The sequence below is a fragment of the Diadema antillarum genome, unplaced genomic scaffold, assembly GCF_040938485.1.
Source record: "Diadema antillarum isolate AM-2024a unplaced genomic scaffold, OU_Dant_1.0 seq00001937_RagTag, whole genome shotgun sequence".
Lineage (NCBI taxonomy): Eukaryota > Metazoa > Echinodermata > Echinoidea > Diadematoida > Diadematidae > Diadema > Diadema antillarum.
This window is the reverse complement of record NW_027272598.1, coordinates 1-21,082: the sequence shown is the minus strand read 5'-3', so window position 1 is coordinate 21,082 and position 21,082 is coordinate 1. Positions and strand designations below refer to the sequence as shown.

Sequence of the window (21,082 nt, the reverse complement as noted above, 5' to 3'; positions counted from 1 at the left end):
TGTTTCAACTGCGATACGTAATTTTGATGCAAATTCAGACCAGTTTATAATAGTTCAGTTTTCTGGTCATGCATAAATAATCATCATAATTTAAAAAAAAAAAATCTTGTAATTTGTGCTTCTGGTGTTCATCAAAAAGCATTGATTACAATCAATAACCTGGGACAGGCACAGAAATAATTAGCAAGGAATTCAATTTTAGCATTCCTTTCTGTAGTAGTTCTTTAGAAAGCATATCGTCGCTGGGGCGACAAGACCTTGTATCTACAAAATGTAAAATGTTCAGGAGAGCCAAAAAACATGGCGGCCAAAGCACTATACCAAATGGGACAGCCGTTCCTTTGACGTGCCATGGTGGCTTCATTTTTGGGGTAACACAGCTAGGATTTGGACAGGACATCACTTAACTGATTATTTGACCATAAATGCAAAAAAGTCACTTTCACCAAAATTGCAGATACAAGGTCTTGTCATCCCAGCGACGATATTGATATACTAATTGAGAATACTATGATCACACACTGAAGTCTGCATGTACCCTCTTGTCTTTTTTCCCATATTACAATGAGTTAAGGTCTTGCATCAGAGCATTTTACAGTCACACTGGAAAGCTTGTGGATGTGGCAATATCATATTTGATAACAGATTTAAATTGGAGGTTGTTACAGCCAAACAACATGAACTAAGTAAACTTATTATTAGACTTCTTATCAAACTTCTTGAAGAGTAATTCATCCACACTGAAGAAAGTGCATCAACTTGTGTGAAGGATGCCTCGCTGTACATCCTAACCCTTCCCCAGACCAGCATCGCTACAATGCCATCAACACACACAGAGAGACTAGTAGTGGTAATGAAGGAGTTAAACTCTTAGGGTGAAATGAAAACATGCAACAGAGGTAGGTTTGAAGAGTACAGAGGGGACCATGGCATAGCTGGTAGCATTTGCCGCCCCATTTCACACTGTTTTTAGTCTTGCACCAAGAAGTGTCGTATGTACTGGACATAGAGGGTCTCGCAATCCTCAATAGCGGTATGCTGCTGCTTACATTGAACACATATTTCACATGATATCATGCATTGTTATATTGTCAGAATAATGCGTTAGATAATCTAGCTGCCCCCACAAAAGCTGATGAAGTTGTGAAGACCCTTATGTTCTCCATCCCTTGACAGCCCCCCTAGAAAAAAAAAAAAACAGAAAGAAAGAAAGGATAAAAAATGAAGCAGTTCATAAACCATCTGTATTACATTCATTCCACCAGTCAGAAATTTTATTTTCTGTTAACGGTGTGCGGGAAACTCTCAACAAAAGTTAAACTTGAACGTTGAGTCACGATGACAGGAGAGAGTAACCATGACTTGACTCAGTGAGGCTTGACTCAGTGAGGCTTGACTCAGTGAGGCTTGACTCAATACTCTGCATTCTTACTCCTTTTTTGATTAGCTTATTACTGGGCAGGTCAGTAAGCATTCATAGGCATTCCTGCACTAATGTTAACCTCCACCTTATTTGCAAGTATTACGCAAGATTTTACACATCTTGGTCTGCGCTACTTCCCTTGTATTTGTAAGTATATGTAAAATATATTTCCCAACATCCAATATTGGAATATGCATTTTGCTTTGAAGGGACTAAAGATGTTACAGTTTTGGTGGTCTGCTTGCTCTACACTTTATATAGAAACGACAGTATCGGTGTCTCTATCATTAATCTAATCTTCCTTACAATACGTAATAATGATACCACTCATCTTACATGAAGAGTGTTCTTGGTGTGAAATAAACTGTACTGATAAAAGGGTATTTCCTAGAAAAAAATAATATATATATATATACGATATACACTTAAACTTCATGCTTAAGATTGGGACATTGTGCTTTTTCTCATGAAAATATTCATGTACAGACTAAGTAATAAATTAGACATGCATTCTCCACTCAGGTAAACATTACTTCAATGATGAGGTGGGTAAAACCCCACAGCTATTCTCTCTCTCTGGTAGAACAGGTCTCACACACACATTATACATGAATGCATACTGTCTTCTACACATCAGTTCTCCACTTCTCCCTGCCGCTTATTACACTCCTCAAACAAGAGCCCCATGCTCTTCTCTTTGCCACGTGTTATGAACTTTGACATCAAATCAAACTAAAAATGACCAAATTTGGGTTATTCCAACAGGATTGCAATCATTTCTATCAAGAGCATACATATACATATCATTTCACCACGAAGGGGACGTTGACATCTGATACACTTGCCCTTTCGTCCAGTAAGCAGCAAATCACTGGACGTTGTACAAGCAATTAGTGCGTTTGATTGAGTTTCTTGCATTAGCCACAGACTGATCAATGGGCTTGATGAGTGTTATCCCCCTCCCCCCAACAATGGCTTTCCTCTGTTCCACAATAAAAGAAAGAAAAAAGAAGCATACTGTTCGCTAGAATCTAGCAATGCAACACATATATTCCAAACTACCGAGGTGCATGCATCTTGGTGTTCCTTTGTGACGCCACCTTTCCTAGAAACTCTTGTTGCCACTCTTTATTCAACGCCAATGAAGACAACTGTCGTAGCTCAGGAGCGGAAAAAAAAAAAAAAGAGTCTCAAACTTCCGCTTCAATCCACTTTCCAGGCCCAGCACGGAAGTGACAAACAGACACGACGATTTGCAGTGATGGCAGAGAGGAGGGGTATAGGTCAATTGGTTGGTTCAGGTAAGTTTCATCAATTCGTTTCCATCTCCTCCTCGCTGTCAGAAAGTCCAGCATTATGCCGTTTACTCCTCGCCCCCGTATGACTTCGCAGCTTCCTCTCGCTGGTATCCGTGGCAACCTCGTTCTCGTCTTCCCCGTTCTCCTCCATCTCCTTGCCCCGCCTCGCGATGGTTTGCGACAGTGAACTGTTGAACTCTTCAATACTGTCTTTCTGGAGGTAGAAAAGGACGTACGCTGCCTTGGACTACGTGAGAGAGAAAATGAGCGTACATTAAGGCATTTCCCAAGTAAAACTTGCACTGATGCAACTTCAGAATACTAAGTACATTGCTCTTTAATTAATGGACGAAGAATCACATCGGAAGCTGAGAGAGAAACGTGTAATCATAATGGCTGCATTACCACATCATAACAAAATCCAATAGTTCATGATCGTGTTGGTGCCAACTGCCCCCTTTATGATAGCAAAAAATAAAAAAACACTGACAGGCTCATAATTGTTTTCCCAATTACAGTGAGTGTAGTGACTGACGATTGTGCACATGGCTACATCTCTTCTTCTTCTTAAATGTGCATACAATTTGATTATGAATGCTATGAAAGAACAAGTCAATAAAATAGAAAGGGACAACAAAATCTGTAACATGGCGTGAGGATGACCTTACATCATAACATCAAAGCGTAATCAAAATAAAAGGCAATTGTAAGCACAAGGCAGTATGCCGTAATGATCCATGTCAAACTCTGCAAATGATGAGGACAAGAAATCATCATTTTAATCTACAGCTCGCCGCACACGATACGATCCGACCGGTCTTATGACTGTAAGACCGGAAGTGTGACGTCACCAGTCTTGCCAGTTTCCAGTCGTACGACTGGGTCTCAGCGCCAGTCGTAGAGATTTGACATGTTGAATTTCCACGACCGGTCGCGGGCTTTCAGCCAATCAAGATACAGCAAAATGCAAGCGCATGCAGCGCGCATTGTGTGCACTTTAATACTCACTGGTAAATGTACTGCAGACAGAGCGGTCGTATGCCTACTCGTAAGGTAAGTCGTGCAGTGTGCGTTGGCAGGTCGTACAACCGGGTTTTATGGTCTTAAGGTCGTATAGTCGTGAGTTGTATAGCATGCGGCGGGCTTTACTTGCACTGCTAAAATCTTGAATACTGAGTGAACTTACCTCCACTTGGTCCCTGCTAGCATCTGACACAGAGCTGTCGTCAAAATAGTACCAATTTTGTGTGCATGCATTCTGGGCGTATGCAGTGTCTACAGTGGGTGGGAGAAAAGAAGATAGAATAGAGGTTTTTTTCCACTGACTGACAATTCACCTTTTTACTGACGTAAATAATCACTGTACGAGACCTACATTCTTTCTGCCACACTTTGTTGATCAAACCCTCTGAAATGGTTTGCTTACTTACATGACATTTTTCCATTTTCCTTAAACAAGCAGTAACACAAAGTTATTTCAACCAATAAATAACCAACAATCAGTTACTTGCTTCAACTCTGTGCTAATTATTGCCAAATGGTAGAAAATAAAAAAGAATGGTTGTATACAATTGGCTGGTTCCCTGCTGCTACCATGGTAGTGTAAAAGTTCTGCAGGCTGCCCTATTCTATAATCTTGCCCGAACAAGGTTCATAAAATGATACAAAAAGAAATACAGCAAGAATGATCACATTTCTAAGTACCCAAACAACAAGACAAAGCTTCCCTTGCTCCTTGTACTGAAGAGACTGCTCTTTATGGCCAGCCCCATGCTGAATTCATTCGCTTCATAATATCATGTGACTGCTACGGAAACAGCTAATGCTTTTATAAGCAAGCAAGTACAAAACCGAGCGATTAAGGTCCCCTCTGGATGACTATGCAATGAAGATAGAGCATATTGCCTAGGGGCACAACCCTGACAACCACTAGATTCGAACCAGGGACCTGGTGAATGATAGTTTGTGGTCTTATTCACTGTGCCCTAGCAGTTCCTACAAACTAGTGTATACGCCATATATTTTGTGAGTCTAAATTTTCACGAATCGGGAATTCCCGCCGATTTCGCGAGTGGTTAAATTTGCGATTGTGGAGTCCTGTACGGAACAGAGAAATGTACATTCACATAGGGATCAGAGTCATATTTTCGCCTGTCTTTAATTTCGCGAATAGCACCTGACTCCCGAAATTTGCGAAAATTAAAACCTCGTGAAATATTCAGCGTATACAGTACATTGCATCGAGGCAACACTGCATGAGGAGTCCATCATACTTACAGTGTCCCCCGCCCATTCCTCCGTAGTGATTGCTTACTGCCACAAGGTCGTACACGTAGGGACCACTATTTGGACATTGGACAAAATTGGACATATCTAGATTCCTGGAGAAGATAGATTAGGAGACAGGAAAATAAGATTTACAGAGAGATAGGTAAGAAACCATGCGTGAAGTTGCCATGAACATACTATAATCATTCTGAGAATTTGCAGGAATTTCAAGACTTTGAGGCATAGCGACATCTTCATGTGCTGAATATGATTTCTTTTTTTTTCTGTTGTCAAAATTGAATTTTATACATGTGTACATCCAGCCAGACATTATCTCTCCCAAGAACAAAATAACAACAAAATACCCAAAACACGATAGCTCTCAAGTGCATGTGCTACTTGAAACAAGCATTGAACAAGTGTGCTTTCAGATTAGACATAAAGGCATGTAAACAAGACATAGCATGGACTTGCTGTTGCTGTTCATTGCAAGCGGAAGCTCCTTCATGATAATTCCAGCATTTCGGCCTACAAGAGAGCCAATTATGATTGAATGAATTGGTTGAAAAGATTCAAACAAGTAAACAAGGCTATTGCAAGAATAACAGGGGAGTCCCCCTCCAAAAATAAACACACAAACAAGAACTCACTCCGTGGGAAAGGTGACCATGGTATCGAGCTTGTCGCGGAGGAATCGGTTATAGGAGAAACGCTTGAGGTGGATGATGAGTACTTTGGGTAGCTTCCACAGGTCAAACTTCTTGGTGGCCTCCTGGTGTTTCTTGCAGGCTGGACAGTACCTGCAGAGAGGACCACGAACAGAAATAGAGTGCATCACATATGTATGATTCACATCATGTTGCAATGAAGCATTATCCCTTTGGAGCAAGTTTTTTCATTCATCACGACATTATCCAACACACGACAAGACAAACAAGAATTAGAATATTAACAATACTAACTAGAAAAGCACTCTGAGAGCGCAGACCTCCACCAAGCATGCAAATCATTTTCACCACTGATCTTGTTCTTCCGTAGAGATATCAGTGATTTCCACCCATATGCATTGTGTGCTGAAAGTTGCCAGATTTCCCAATATAGAAGCCTTTGTTACGTTATAAACCCTCAGCTGCACGGGGCGCCTCACCCCAGCAAAAACTAGAGCACGCACTTTAGTGGGCACAGGTAAACCTCAAATACGCGCAGCCTGAACTCCCAAGTTCATTGACCCTGCCTGCCAAAATGTCAAAAATCCTTCATAAATTCCCCCAAAATTCTCAGATCACTGCCAAAAGTTAATCGTTTGGTACTTGTGTCATTCTCAACCTTTCCTGCAAGTTTCATCCCAATCCGTTCACTATTTTTTGAGTTATTTTGCACACGGACAAACTAACTAACGAACTAACGAACAAACCAACAGTAACGAAAACATAACCTCCTCCCTTGGCGGAGGTAACAATATGGCAGTGTTCCTGCACCTTTTACGTAAATAAATTCCATGACTTTTCCACGACTTTTTCCATGTTAAAATTCTAGAAATCCAGGACCTTTTCTGGGCTGTAACTTCAAGAAAACCTAAGATATTGGTAGATCAACAAAAATCTACTATTAGATAGTAGCGTCCATGTAAAATGACAGTGTATACCATCATATCACCCCAGAACTGTCTGTAGCGAATGGCTTAGTCCGATTTTATTCAATGACATGTTTTCCTCAAAACAAAATTACATTAAACTAGAAATGTCGTTACAGCGACTGGTTATACCCCCGCCAAACAACATTTCATAAGCTTTGGTCAAAACAACATTTCATAAGCTTTGGTCAAAACAACATTTCATAAGCTTTGGTCAAAAAACTAAGGAAGTAGTTAAATCCGCAAGATCTTTCCTTGATCTTCTGCCATTAATATGCCGTTACCATGGCAACGTACTTTCGGGTACTGTCGAAAAATGCGTCTTGCACATCTACAACCAAAGGCACACATCTGTACCAAGTTTCATGGAAATTGGGCAAAAACTGAGGAAGTAGTTTGCAACACAAAATTTTCCATCAATTTGGCTCATAATATGCGAGCTGTTACCATGGCAACATACTTTTTGTCACTGTCAAGAAATGTGTCATGCTGACCTATATCCTAAGACAAACATTCAATATGAATTCCATGAGAATTGGAAGAACACTGATGAAGCAGTTTTGCCATGAAGCATTTTGCCCTATATTTTACCAATAACATGCCGTTACCATGGCAACGCACTTTTTGCCACTGTTGAAATATGTGTCTTGCACATTAACATATTCAGATGAACATCTGTACCTAATTTCATAAAAATTGATTAAAAACTGTGGGAGGAGTTCGCGACGCAAGATTTGTACCCATTTTTGCCCATAATATGCCGTTACCATGGCAACGTACTTTTGGGTACTGTCAAAAAATACGTCTTGCACATCTACAACCCAAGGCACACATCTGTGCCAAGTTTTATGGGAATCGGTTGAAAACTGAGGAAGTAGTTCGCGACGCAAGATTTGCAACGGACCGACCACCCGACCGCCCGACCGTCCGCTGATTCCTATATACCCCCTTCAAACTTCGTTTGGCGGGGGTATAAAAACTAGAAATGTCGCTACGGCGACTGGTGTATGCCTCCGCCATAATGCATGGTTCTCCTAATAGGTCTATAGTACAATATCTTGACAATGTGTGATGAAAGTTTCACACAATTGGCAAAATATTAAAATGACAGGTTTGCCACAAATATGCTGAATGTTCACTTTCCTAGAACTAGGTTCAATTGGATGAATGATTAAAATGTCAGAGTGCAGGTATTTGGGGGAACTGATGATTTTTACTTAACTTTTGACCCTTTTATAAGTTTATGCATTGAGTAATTTTCAAGGTATTGAGAAAAAGTATAATTTCAGTATCAAATGGTAAAATAGTATTATCTAAACCTGGCCTTTGACCTTTGACTTCACAGTTCCAAAGAGAATCACTGTTAGGTTGAACATGCATAAATATGTAAGTTTCATGATAACACCTTGAGTTACTTTTGAGATATGGAGGAGGAAGTGCAATTTAGCACTTTCACTTGACCTTTGACCTTTTGACCTTTGACCTTTTGGCAAGAAACTTCCCACAGAATATATATTGGGTTATACATGCATACATCAAGTTTTAAAAAAATCCTTCAGGCATTGCATAAATATAAGGAAAGCAGTGATATTTTGAGGAGTTGACCTTCACCTTTGACCCCCTGACCTTTGACCCATGACCCCCAACTTCCCTAGATAATCACTGCCCATCGGTACATGCATATACACTAAGTTCCATGAAGATACCTTGAACCACTTGCGAGATATGGAGAAAAACATGAAATTTCAACCTTTTTTTCACAAAATAACCCGTGACCTTTGACCTTTGACCCTAAAATCCAAATAAAGTATTATCCCCCCAGGATATACCCTCATACCAAGTTTGATGCAAAACCACCTCACGGTTCTTGAGATATCGACAAAAACAAAACGGGACGGACGGACGGACGGACGACCCGAAAACATAATGCCTCCGGCCACTTCGTTGGCGGAGGCATAAAAAAAGAGAGAGAAGAATTTAACTAAAAGGCGAAAAATATACAAATTTCTAAATTCCCATGGCTTTCCCTGATACATCTACAATTTTGCATTTTCCGTGACTTTTCCAGACCTGGAGAAACATTTTCAAAACTGTATGACTTTTCAAGGTTTTCCATGAGCGCAAGAACCCTGTTCATCAGACCTTTCGCACCGACAGGTCACATACAAGGTTGATATGTGACAAGGGAGGTGTTTCATAAAGCTGTTCTTAAAGTTACGAACGACTTAAGAACGACTGGTGATCAGTTTTGACGTGCTATACTTATCTAATATCTGATATACTTATACTAATTTCAATAATTCAGCACAAGAACTGATCACCAGTCGTTCTTAAGTCATTTGTAACTTTAAGAACAGCTTTATGAACCCCCCCCCCCCCCCCCCCCCATGGAAGGCCCTATCTGTCCATCTACTCACCACGAGTCTTCCTTCTCCAAGACCTCCTTGGTTAGGAAGAGGTTGAGACACTCACTCAGGTCCACCTGTTGCTTCCTTGACACACTACGTTGAGTCATACTCTCATGGGTTTCCAGGTCCTGTGAGGGGAGAATGGATTGAGTGTGGTACTGGTAACGCGGAAATTTTCACGGTGTTGAAATTTTCGTGCATTTTGCGCAACCAGAAAATAGCGCAAAAATAAAAGCATGTGAATACTTTGCTTGCTACATGTTCCAGTAGTTCATGTCTTGATTTTGCGGAATTAGTAAACATGCCAAACTCATCTTACACAGCTGAGCGCGAAAAATTACTCACCCTAAAATATCCACTTTTACAGTAAACAAATAGCAAATGGTCACGAGTGCAATGGTACAAGATTTCGCACAAGGTGAAAGATCTTTCACCGAGTGCAAAATCCTGTTCCACTGCATGAGTAAAGACCATACACCATTTGTTTTATACAACACCTCGAACGTCAACAGATGTGGTCCACACAGATTCCTGAATTTAGCACAGAAATGGCAACAATTCTCCATGAAAGACGAATGAGTTGCCGCACAATCACCATGTTATGTATGAACGCGAAACCGATGGATTGAAGTTGTTTACAAAAATGAGTGACATAAGTACGCGCTTGTAATAGTTGAGTGCACGTGGCAAATGTTTGTTTATTGTGACATCAGAGCCGTGCAATGGAACAAAAACTTCGAGTCAAATGTGAGTTTAACACGGGAGTAAATGGAAATGGGTGAAGTCAGCCATGCGCTATCCATTTTTGCTCAAACAAAATTGCACGGCACCCACAGTGTGCAATGGAACTTTTAACTGAATGTCACGTGATAGACAATCGACAAATTGGATAGCTACATTCTTTTTAGGTGTTGTATGATAAAATATGATTTCTGTGAGGAAAGCACAGTATTCACCAGATCCAGCTTTAGGGAGGCATTGTGTAGATAAGCAAGGTCAGCAGTAAAGCATGCAATTGAATCGGATATGATATAGTTTCAAATGTTAAGGAGACACAAATTGTCTCCCTCAGGTCAAGTGTCTCCTTAATATAGTAATTATGAGCATATAGTGTCTCCCTTAAGCTGTATCCATAGTTGCATATAACATATATATGCTAATATTGAATTTTTTGCAAGTATAAAATAGACAGCTAGGGTGTGAAAAATAGTTTCTTTTCATTCTCAAAGTTTTAAAGGGAAGAAAGTAAACCACGACATGCTCAATATACCAGCAATCTTCAATTTATCTGATTGATTCTCATAAACTCCCATTCCTGAACCATGCAACATTTATTTCAACTTTGACTCCACTTTTCAAAACATGCCAATTCATCTTGCATCTTGATTTAAAAAAAAAAAAGAAGTTCAGCCACACTGATTTCCAATAACTAACCTCTGCTTTTGATTCACTGTAGAATTTCTCCTTCGCTTTCTCTTTCCAGTCTATAGCTATATACGTACGATCTGCAAGAAAATGAAACAATCAGCAGGCGGTCATATCTTGTGAATCAATAATGGTTAAAAAATTGGGTGCAGTATTATACAGATATTGCCTTTATAGAGGTGCAATTTTCCCCAAAAGATTATATTTATATTCTGTATTTGGTCCAGAGGGGAAAAATAACTTCCAAGGTACTGTTCATGTTTTATATTTCAACGATGGACAAGGCAATATTTGTCATATCACACGAGAAGGCATTACGATGAACCACCAAACTGTAATAAGTGGTGCGTCATCACGTTACCCATATAAAGTCGGAGAGCATAAAAGGAAGAAAATGGGTACGAAGCTGACTTTGGCAATATACACCTTCACAGTCTTCTTACTTAATTCTTTAAAAAATATATTTTCCTTGTTATTTTTCTTGTAATGAAGTGGGGCAAATTATGTAAGTCATACATTGATGGAAAAATAATATTTTACTTTTCCTGCAATAGTATTGTGTAGTAATACAATTTGGAAAAACCAATGTTTTCACTGAAATCTGCAGTATTTTTGGCAAAAACCAAACAGACAGAAAAAAAAAATGGTACAGAATACTGCAAAAAAGAAAGTTGGCATCTCTGCATCACGTCCTGGAGTACTTAAAAACGAATCACTCAATCTCTTCACCAAATTTTACCACACACTAGAGAAGAAGACATTAATGAAAAGGAAAATGAGGAACTGTTTGCGCCTGCTGCAGTTACTCACGGCTGAACCTGAGTGGCGTTGTGTCGTCTTTGAGCCGCGCCAGCTCAGCGCTCCCGTACGAGTTGACAAGGGTCATCCTAAAGAGTAATGACCGGTGGTCCACTGGCTTGACCTTTGACGTGCTCATCTTCTTGTCTTTGGTGGGTGCATCCTCTTTGTCCCGGTGATTCTGGGTGGAGTCCTCTCCAGAGCTGTACAACTCCTTGGAATCCGAGTCGGAATCCATCTCCGTTTCTGGGTACAGCAAACCAAGAATACAAACCAAGGGGTGTGTAATCACTTCACAACCTCATTCCAATTCCATTTGTACAAACACTTGCATTGAAGCACATTTAAATTTTTTTTTTTTTACAGCCCTAGTAATCATTATCTAGTATTGTTTGGGAATGACAACTTTGCACAAAATATCAACTGAATCTTAATTTCAGTGAACACTGAATCAATGCAGAGCGATTGTCTGTGTCAGGTAAACAAAGATGGACCTGTTGATGTGATAACTCTGTAGTACATCCTTAACCAATTACACGGGAATCCCGTTAAAACGAGATCGGATACGAGGAGAATCCGCTTATAACGAGATAAATCGTCCGGTCTCAAATAAATTTGCGTGTTAGCCTATGGGGATTCAGAGTTCCGGTTATAGCAAGATAATTTTCGGGCCTAAAAACAAAGAAAAACAAAGATGAATTTGTCCGGATATAACGACAACTTTTTTTTTTTTTTTTAATTTGAAATCGAACGAAACAACGGAAATCACACGCTATCTTAAAACCAGAAAAGGTCAAATCTCTGTGAATTGTCTGAATTATCGTTGCGTGCAAGCAGAGACTAAGATCTGCCAGTGCCAAAGAGAATGCAATCAAGGTGACGCGCCGCAAGTTCATGAAGTTCTCTTTCCAAGGGCCGTGATGGAACGGCATCAGAATATTTAGAAGCTGTAGCTTTCGCTAAAGAATATGCCTAAATGTTATCACCAAACGCTACAATTTGAATTAGCGTTCTTAAATGGTGCACATCTCCAATTTTTGTATCTGAAATATTAAGTTAACCTTTCCGAAGATGCGTAAAGGGAGTATCTAAGGTGAGCGGGAAATGTTTACGAACGTAGCGAATTGTAGTAATGTTTTGGGAGAAATTTGAACATGTTAAACATTTTTTGGCGATAAGAAAAACTGGTTGCAAAAATGAAAACTGTTTTTGAGTTTGATTGCAACTGTTACCGAACCCTAACGGAATTTAAAATCTGCTATTATTCACTACTTTTGCAAACATTAGCTGCTCAGTTAGATTCCCCATTTACGTAACTTTGATTATGAGAGAAATTGAATTAGATGTCAAAATCAAAGTGTGATGAGGTCGTAAGCTAAACTTTGAATTAACTCAACTCTAGCTAATCAAAATACTATTTCAGTTCACCAGTTACCGGGTAATGGTTTTTGCTTTCGTAAACGGCATGCACCCGTCAATCTCGTCGGGTAAAACATTCATGCAAAGCACGCATTCGACCTTGTGCTTCGCAACAAGCTGGCAGCACATGGCGCTCTGGCAGTAAAAGTCATCACGCATTTCGCGCATCGCACTTTACAGTAATAGCGAGAGAAAATAGCATGTTGGGCACAGTGTCCTTGAAGGAAATAAAAAATGAGAGTATAAATTGTGATGTTCCCTTTCACCATAATACACGTGATTTATATCATATCAATAATTTGTCATGGAATGAAAGATAAATTCGGATTTTAGTCGCAGCTTTCATCCATGCGAGTTACGCTAAATGCAGCGTTGATAGCGCGATGACCTTACCTATAGTTGCATAAATTTTCCTTCGTCTCTCTCTTCTCAGATGTGCAGAATGATTAGCATGCAGATAACAAAAAGCAGGCCCCATTTACGACATGATTATCTATCAAATCTGAAACATTTGATAACAATTAAGCGTCGAGGAAAAAAAGAAGATGACTGTACAAATTGTAATTATCGCAAGAATGCTCTTACATATTCGAGAAGCATTTCCCGTTTTTCTGTTCATCAAAATGAAGTCGTCATATTATTCGATGCATGCAACCCAATTTTAACAGAGCGTGTTTAAATATAAAGTGTATTTTCCATAAGTGTTCGGATTCAACGAGAATCCGGATATAATGAGAAAAATCACCAGGAACCGACGATCTCGTTATAACGGGATTCCACTGTAGTAACTGAACCGCCCGAAACCGCCCTTCAGATTACTCCCTAAACCGCCCGTCTGCTTTTGTATAGTTTTATTCTTTACTATTTTTATTGTTTTCATATAAAATATATAAGTACATAATTTGAAAGAGGTCAAAGGTTAACAAAAGTATGTCGGAATTATTTCTGGGACACACAAGTCCCTTGGTAAAGTCTTAATAGGCTTTCAAATAAGCATAGTTCATAAAAACAAACAACAAAACAACAAAACAAAACATGCAGTGATCTATTTTTCATAATTTAAAATGTTGTCAAAATGAGAGTAATTGTTGTACCTTCCAGGGAACAATAGGCCATTATGTATGGAATCTTCAGTTGCTAAAGGGTTAAAGGGATGGTGCAGTATTGGTGGAGATGAGAATTGGGCTTTTAACTTTTTGCGAGATACCAAGAAAACACTTATGATGTAGTACAGAGCATACCATTTTAAGAGGAATTCAAAGTTTATTTGATGAAAATCGGGTTTGGAACGACTGAAACATCCAAAAACAAAGTAAAACAAAGCGATCGTAATAAAGTGTGGGTAACACACTTTATTAGAATCGCTCTTTTATGGATATCTCAGCCATTTCAAAACCAATTTTCATCAAATAAACGTTGAATTCCTCATAGAATTACATCCTCTTTCATATCTCATAAGAGGTTTCTCATTATTTCACCAAAAAAAATGTTAGAAACCCGAAATTAGGTCTCAACCAAAACTATACGATCCCTTTAAGGTGTACTCTAAGAACCAGTACCATGGTGAAAGTTGTTCTCACCTCCATTCTCTACCACTTCATTGCCCTCCTCATCCTCCTTCCACCAGTCATCGCTGTCTGGTCTCTTGACGTATCGACTGCACACGGAGCACGAAGGAAAGAAGACATGAGCAAATACAGAATACAATATATGGTAAAGTCTGCTCAATAGTGTTGCCATACAAGGCAATCAAAATTAAGTTTGTTTTTTTTTTAAAGTGAAAGCTATTTCTTGAAAAGTCACAGCAGATATTCAAGCACTGGAGGAGCACCACTCTTGTAAAGTCTACTTGTCAGACAAATGTTAGCGGTTCAGACAGTTCATTTTTTTGCTGGACTGTGCAATTTGAATTTTCTGTGGTAGCCAGTTTCTCTGCATGACAGGCTAATTGCACAACCATGCAATGCTTCAGTGTCTTAGCACCTCATGTGTGTAAGTGCGCAACCAAGTTGCATGCTCTAATTTCATTAAAGGCTGTATCTTTTGTTTGCCATTTGTTTACATAAACATATTCTTCCATATCAGACAATATCCGTAAGAATGTTCCACCCATGGGATAATATTACAAATGGTCTGCTGTCATTCATTCATTCATTCATGCATTCATTCATTCATTCATTCACTCAATCATCCATCCATCCATCCATTCATTTATTCATTCATTTATTCATTTTCTATTTCAAAACACAACAATTACAAAAATGAAAATACAATTGCCTTGGTACAATTTATACATTTTGAATGGAGGAATCATAAAAAGCACACAAGAGGCTTGTTGGAAATGATCCCCAACAAACAATCATTACATTTTAACTAAGTCTATTCTGCTAATTTGCCTGTGTGCTTACCTCATTTTTTTCATGATGATCTCATAGAGATCTTGGTATGTGGTGTGCTTGCGGGGCACGGCGATCAGCATGGGCTGGCCAAACAATGTGTAGCTGCTTGACGTATAACTGTAGGTCTTGGTGCTAGGTAGATACGAGGAAAAATAAAAACCATCACAATGTTTAACAAAATTAACTTCTTCCAACACACTCGTTAAAATGCAAGGACACATCATACATTACTAATGTTTAGAGAAGAATACATCAAGTTACATAGACAGGAATAAAGTTACAGGCAACTCTTGTAAAACAAAGTCCTCCTGACCAGCAGTGCACTATATCTGCTTCAGTTTATTTGACCATTATGCAGACCTCCCAACCTTTCTGACTGAAAAATAGGGATGATTCGGCTCAGAAGTAGGAATGAAAGAGCAGTTCCCAGAGCAATGTATAGTAAAGTTATTCATGAAAACAGGAAACTCCTGTTGAAACAAGAGCTGGGAATGGTCAAAATTCAGATTCTTTCCTCCAAATTCAGTATGGTTGGGAGGTCTGATTGTGAAAGGGCGGCATCACACTGACAATTCCCATCAGCTCTGCCACTTTGGGATACAGCATAATACTACACATTACAAATACATATGAAATATATCAAATATACAACAGTGCAGGGCTCAACATTAGCTGTGGCCTGCTGGCCCGGTGGCCCAGTGGCCCAGGGCTTCTAAAAATTGATGTCTGGCCACCAAAAATTGATGTTGGGCTACCAAAATTAGAAAAACACATCTTTTAGTGGTCCAATCTGGCAACTAAAATACAAAATGGATTGTTATGTTTGCTTTTCTTTCTAGCCACCATCGAACTCTTTCGGGCCTTCAAAATGTCAGATTTAAAGATTTTAGAGGCCAGAATTAATGGGCCACCACAGGAAAAAAAAAAGTTAAATGTTGAGCCCTGCAGTGGTGGCTAAAAAGTGGAGTTTCCAATTAGTTCCATGTGCAGTACACATTTTGCTGTCATAATAAAGAGATGTTTCTTTATACTGAATTCCTACGGGCATGACAGCTGGTTCTATCATTGCAAGCTACAAGTTTGTACCTAAATTTTCTGGGGGAAACCTGAAGCAACATTGTAATCTATTTACTGTTCTCTATAACATATCCCATCACCGCCCTACCCCTGCCTCCATAAAAAAAAAGTACAACGATCTGAAACTTTCGAATCATTATATTCTGATCACAATACAAAGGACTATTTCTGTATACAAAAAAGTGCAAACATGCAAGCATGACCTTGACCCACTTACTGATTGATAACAACAAAATTCTACCTCTAAACAAGCAAACTACGACCTTCTTTTTTTTTCTTCTTGCAGTATACTCACTTCCTCTCTCTGAGATAGACTGGGATGATGATAGTATCTGGGTCATCTGCACTGTTGACAGGAACCTCATATCTGGGTCAAAGAGAGGGATAGAGGGAGAGGAAGAAGAGATCAGAATATATTCTGTGCCTCCATACCCCAACACACTTTTTATGGCAGTTGTCCTACTGTAAAAGCGGTTTCTTTCGCGGTGGCTTGATTTTCGCGCTTTTCGCGCTTTGAGGTTGAACCGCGAATTTAACATCGCACGAAAATGTTTTGAACTCGCTGCTTGTTACAACGCTATTTCGCACATGCACACACAAAGATTCCGCGCATTGAGTGTATTGATGGTCAACACAAATACAGCGATACCGCGCAATGTAGGTACAAGCATGTTATAAAGTACTTGAGAGACGGGATTTCAGGTAAGCCTGTGCATTAAATTCTAATTTCTATTTAATAAATAAAACAATAATTGGATTAAAGTTTTGGTTTTCATGTGCAAATTAAAACATTTTTTGCCGACTGTGAATGCACAGATTTTGCCGACCACGAATTTAAACACGTGCGAAAAAGTCGGCACCGATGGAAACCGCGAAAGTATCTGTACGCGAAAGAAACCACTTTTACAGTACATTGCAGTATCACTCTCTGACGGTTTGAATACAATGAAACATTACTATGCGTCACTCTTGACATTCTTGGAACATCTCACAGCTTGTCTCAAATGTTATTCTCATTATCTTTGTTTCCTCCGATAAATGTATAATGTTTGCCTACAGCAAACTTCTGCATCATTTCACAGTTTTGGGCACAGGCGTAACCCATATGGTGCAACTACGGATTGTTTTTCATTTAACAGATTTGTGTGTTCCAATATAACCTGTACACTGAGTGGTGATGAGTAATGCAATATTTGCATATTCTGAATATCTGCTACCTTGGCAACTGACGTGACAGAATGTGCCATTATCATTAAATGGGTCAATTGCAATGCATACCTCCATCAGAACACACCAAGGAAAAGTAGAAATTACGCGGTGCATAATATATGTCCCCACTGGAAGTAGCATTTTGTAGCAAAATGTACAATATAGGTCAAAAATCAAGGTCAAAGGTCAAAGAAGTCAAAGGTCAAAATTCTGTGTAGAAGTTTTGAAGCCCTTACCTAGTGCCATCACATAAAGCAAACAGAATCGAAATTGGGTTAGAAGTGGCGAAGGAGTAGCATTTTGTAGCCAATGTACAATAAAATGTAGGTCAAAAATCAAGGTCAAAGGTCAAAGAAGTCAAAGGTCAAAATTCTGTGTAGAAGTTTTGAAGCCCTCACCTAGTGCCATCACATAAAGCAAACAGAATCAAAATCGGGTTAGAAATGGCGAAGGAGTAGCATTTTGTAGCAAAATGTACAATATAGGTCAAAGGTCAAGGTCAAAGGTCACAACTGAAATTCTGTGTAGAAGTTTCGAGGCTCCCATGTAGTGCTATCATATAAAGCAAACAGAATCAAAATTGGCTCATAAATGACAGAGAAGTAGCAAATTGAACATTTTGATCACACACGGACGCACGCACACACGGACACACGGACACACACACATACGGAGCCCGTTTCATAGTCCCCTGCTCGAACTTGTTCGGCTGGGACAATTACAGTTTAACCTCTCGTATCCAGACAAGTCGGGACCGGAGCTCATCCGGATCAGGGATTTGGCCGGATACGGGAGACTCAATGCTTTATACATGTACTATTATACATACACATGTACTGATGTAGCCCATTGTAGTACCACATGTAGTAATGTGTATACTGCAACCTTTTCATTGTTACACTCAGTAACAGACCCCAAAATAGAGGTTCGTGTTTGCAAGAATGAAATCATTTTCTTTTATAAATTCTTGGGATGATTTACCTTAAATAATTATTAAGAAATGTATCAAGTATATAATTCATGTGTGTTTGTGTAGGAGTTCTCAAGGAGTTGGGAATCTCCCTTTCCTCCCATAATTATTTTTTTAAAAATCACGGCGGAATTGCGTCCGTATAATAGAGAGATCTGGATAAAGGGAGGCCGGATAAGAGAGGTTCAACTGTACTTTGAACACTGCTGCAGTTTATAATTGTTGCTCACTTCAATGTACACACTGAGCAACAAAAGAGACACAAAAAAGAAACAGAAACAAATAAAGCCTGTTACCACATTACTCTGATAAAGTCCCACACATTGAAGTGAAAAAAAAAAAAATCAATTTAAAATAATGCAATTTGTTAGCATCATAAAACAAATATTTTTTCTAAAAGATATCATATCTCTGGTATCTTAATTACCCTGTATCCCACTTCAATTCCCAAGATTATTAAAATATTTTTCATCTTTCAGCTTTTGCAAACCAGATACCATGGTGCTCTGAACAGAGATATTACGTCTAAATGCCTATGCTCCTGCTAACTTGCTTGCGTCTAACATCTAAAGCCAATTCTCTACAACCAATGGTCATCTAGTGGTTACCTTTCTCACCACTTTTTGCAATGTTGCTTGCAATGTTGCTCGTATGTTGTTGTTATTGTCATTTTTGTAGTGGGACAAATAATACATCGTTGGAAACTAAACGTTCAGCAATCATGAAATCACTGTTAGGCAACTTTATCAAGATTTAGCAGTGACAAGTCACATCAAGCACTCACACAAAAATGTCGTCCCTCTCTGTAATGCTCTCCACCCTGTCGCTGGGAGTGAACACTTTGTGAAAGCGATGGTTGTAGACATCGGTTACTGCCATCTACACAAAGAGAAATCAGAGAGTCCAGATATGTTTTAAAGTAGTAGTCACTCTACGATGAGACCCCTGATAAGCTGTCTGTCTACTCATCCATAGACCACTAAAGTTGGCTTCCTGCATAGCAGTCACTAGACAGTTGAGCTTCTCCCGCTATGTTAGCAAATAAATCCCACCACACAGTAACTTCTTCACAATTAATAAAGTACACTGTTTAATTAACAATCCACCACTTAAGGTACGAGTTCTTCAATTTGTCTGCCCTCTGCCCTCTGTTACATTACTTTACCCCTCTGGTAAAAAATCTCTTGCTTTCAATTCACCACTTGTCTGTAGCAGCATTTCTGGAACATTATCCATAATTCATCACTGTAATATTAACATAAAGATTCATTTAAGACTCTTTTTTATTACCTTTGTAATCTTATTCAAAATGGAAGGAGGAAACCTACACGATAGTTGCCAAAACATTGATCATGAAGATATACCTTCTCAAGAAAGGATTCTGCACTGCACTCCCGTTATAGCACACACAGTCATAATGAAACTCTTGTTACAACAAAAGAATATTCAGGTCCCAAAATTATTGTCTATTTATAATATGTGCTTTATCCTTAAGCTATAACAAAAGTTTGATACCACAAAAGAAAACTGTTGGTCCAATGGATTTCATAATAATGGGAGTCGCCTGAATAACCTCAAGCAAGCACACTTACCTTGTCAGGTGATATACCAGTGATTTTTGATATTGCTTTGCACAGATCAGAAACCATGCCATGCTTGGGTACTATCACCTTCATCTGCAACAAGAGTGAAATAACACATAGAATAGAAATTTATTAAAAATGTACAACAAAAATAAAAGAAAAAGGTAACAATATTAGAGTTTTCAAGTACAGCACTGTTCACAGTGTAAATATTCTGCACATCTAAAGTGTAGCAAAATTGTGTTAAACTCCACCTGCCCCCATTCTATTAACGTTATCTTGCTTTTGTGCAAACAGGCACTTTGGCGAAACATTGGAAGTAATGATGTGTAACTTAGTGTAAAACCAGAAATGTTTCAGTGGCATCAAATTTTCAACAATTGAAGCCAATGGCCTTTTTGGCAGCATAAAACTTTCACAAATCGCCAGTGGCATTCAATGTGTTGTGTAGACATACACTTTTGCACGCATTATAAATTTGTGAATTTTGTCTCCTTGCAAAAGTTTCAAGTGTGCAAAAATGTCTAGTTTCATCCAAAAAAAAAAAAATCCACCTTCTGTCTGGTCACATTTGGCACAATCGTACACTATGTATGTGGCAACAGTGCTGACTATGCAACGTTAGTCAGCATTTCACACGGTTGGTGGCATCATTTCTGATTCAGACATGCTTGACTCTTTCTGAGAGAGTTTCTACTCTACAGTTTGACAGAAAAACTGAAAGCACTTGATGCCATCATTGGAGAGTTAATGCAGGAAATGGGCCTCACCTGTAGGGGCTTTGCATGGGGCTCCAGCCGAATGAGGAACACCTCCATGGTCCGCTCCTTCTTCGTCGGCAAGGGCAGGCTGAGGAAGCTGAAGGGGTCAAAGGTCACGGACACCTTCTGGCACTCGGGGCAGACCAGCGTGGACTTGAACTGGCCGTGGAAGAGGTCCACGATGATGGAGTCGTTGCGCTTCAGGTGGTTGCCCCACGCTTCCTCTGCAACAACCTGGATGTTCACGTTAAAGAAAAGGCACAAGACATACCAGTGGCAGTGGGTGTTAACCCTAACTAGGCCAGGGGGGGGGGGCATACCAGTGGCAGTGGGTGTTAACCCTAACTAGGCCGGGGGGGGGGGGGGGGGGGGGGGGGGGCCTCCGAGGCCCCCCCTCGACGTTTCGCGCGA

The 21,082-nt window shown here is 39.5% G+C and overlaps 1 protein-coding gene across 1 annotated transcript; it reads right to left on the bottom strand.

Annotated features, from left to right (window-relative positions):
* Positions 1-1,866: 1,866 nt before the first annotated feature.
* Positions 1,867-20,905, bottom strand: LOC139713265 (ubiquitin carboxyl-terminal hydrolase 4-like; the record flags this gene model as incomplete). Its single annotated transcript, XM_071625010.1, has 13 exons — positions 1,867-2,968; positions 3,908-3,996; positions 4,999-5,102; positions 5,640-5,789; positions 9,040-9,158; positions 10,465-10,535; positions 11,266-11,499; positions 14,253-14,329; positions 15,081-15,203; positions 16,444-16,515; positions 19,112-19,206; positions 19,920-20,003; positions 20,681-20,905. Coding segments are annotated over 13 exons (1,677 nt in total), but the record flags the coding sequence as incomplete, so codon positions are not given.
* Between the last annotated feature and the right edge of the window lie 177 nt (positions 20,906-21,082).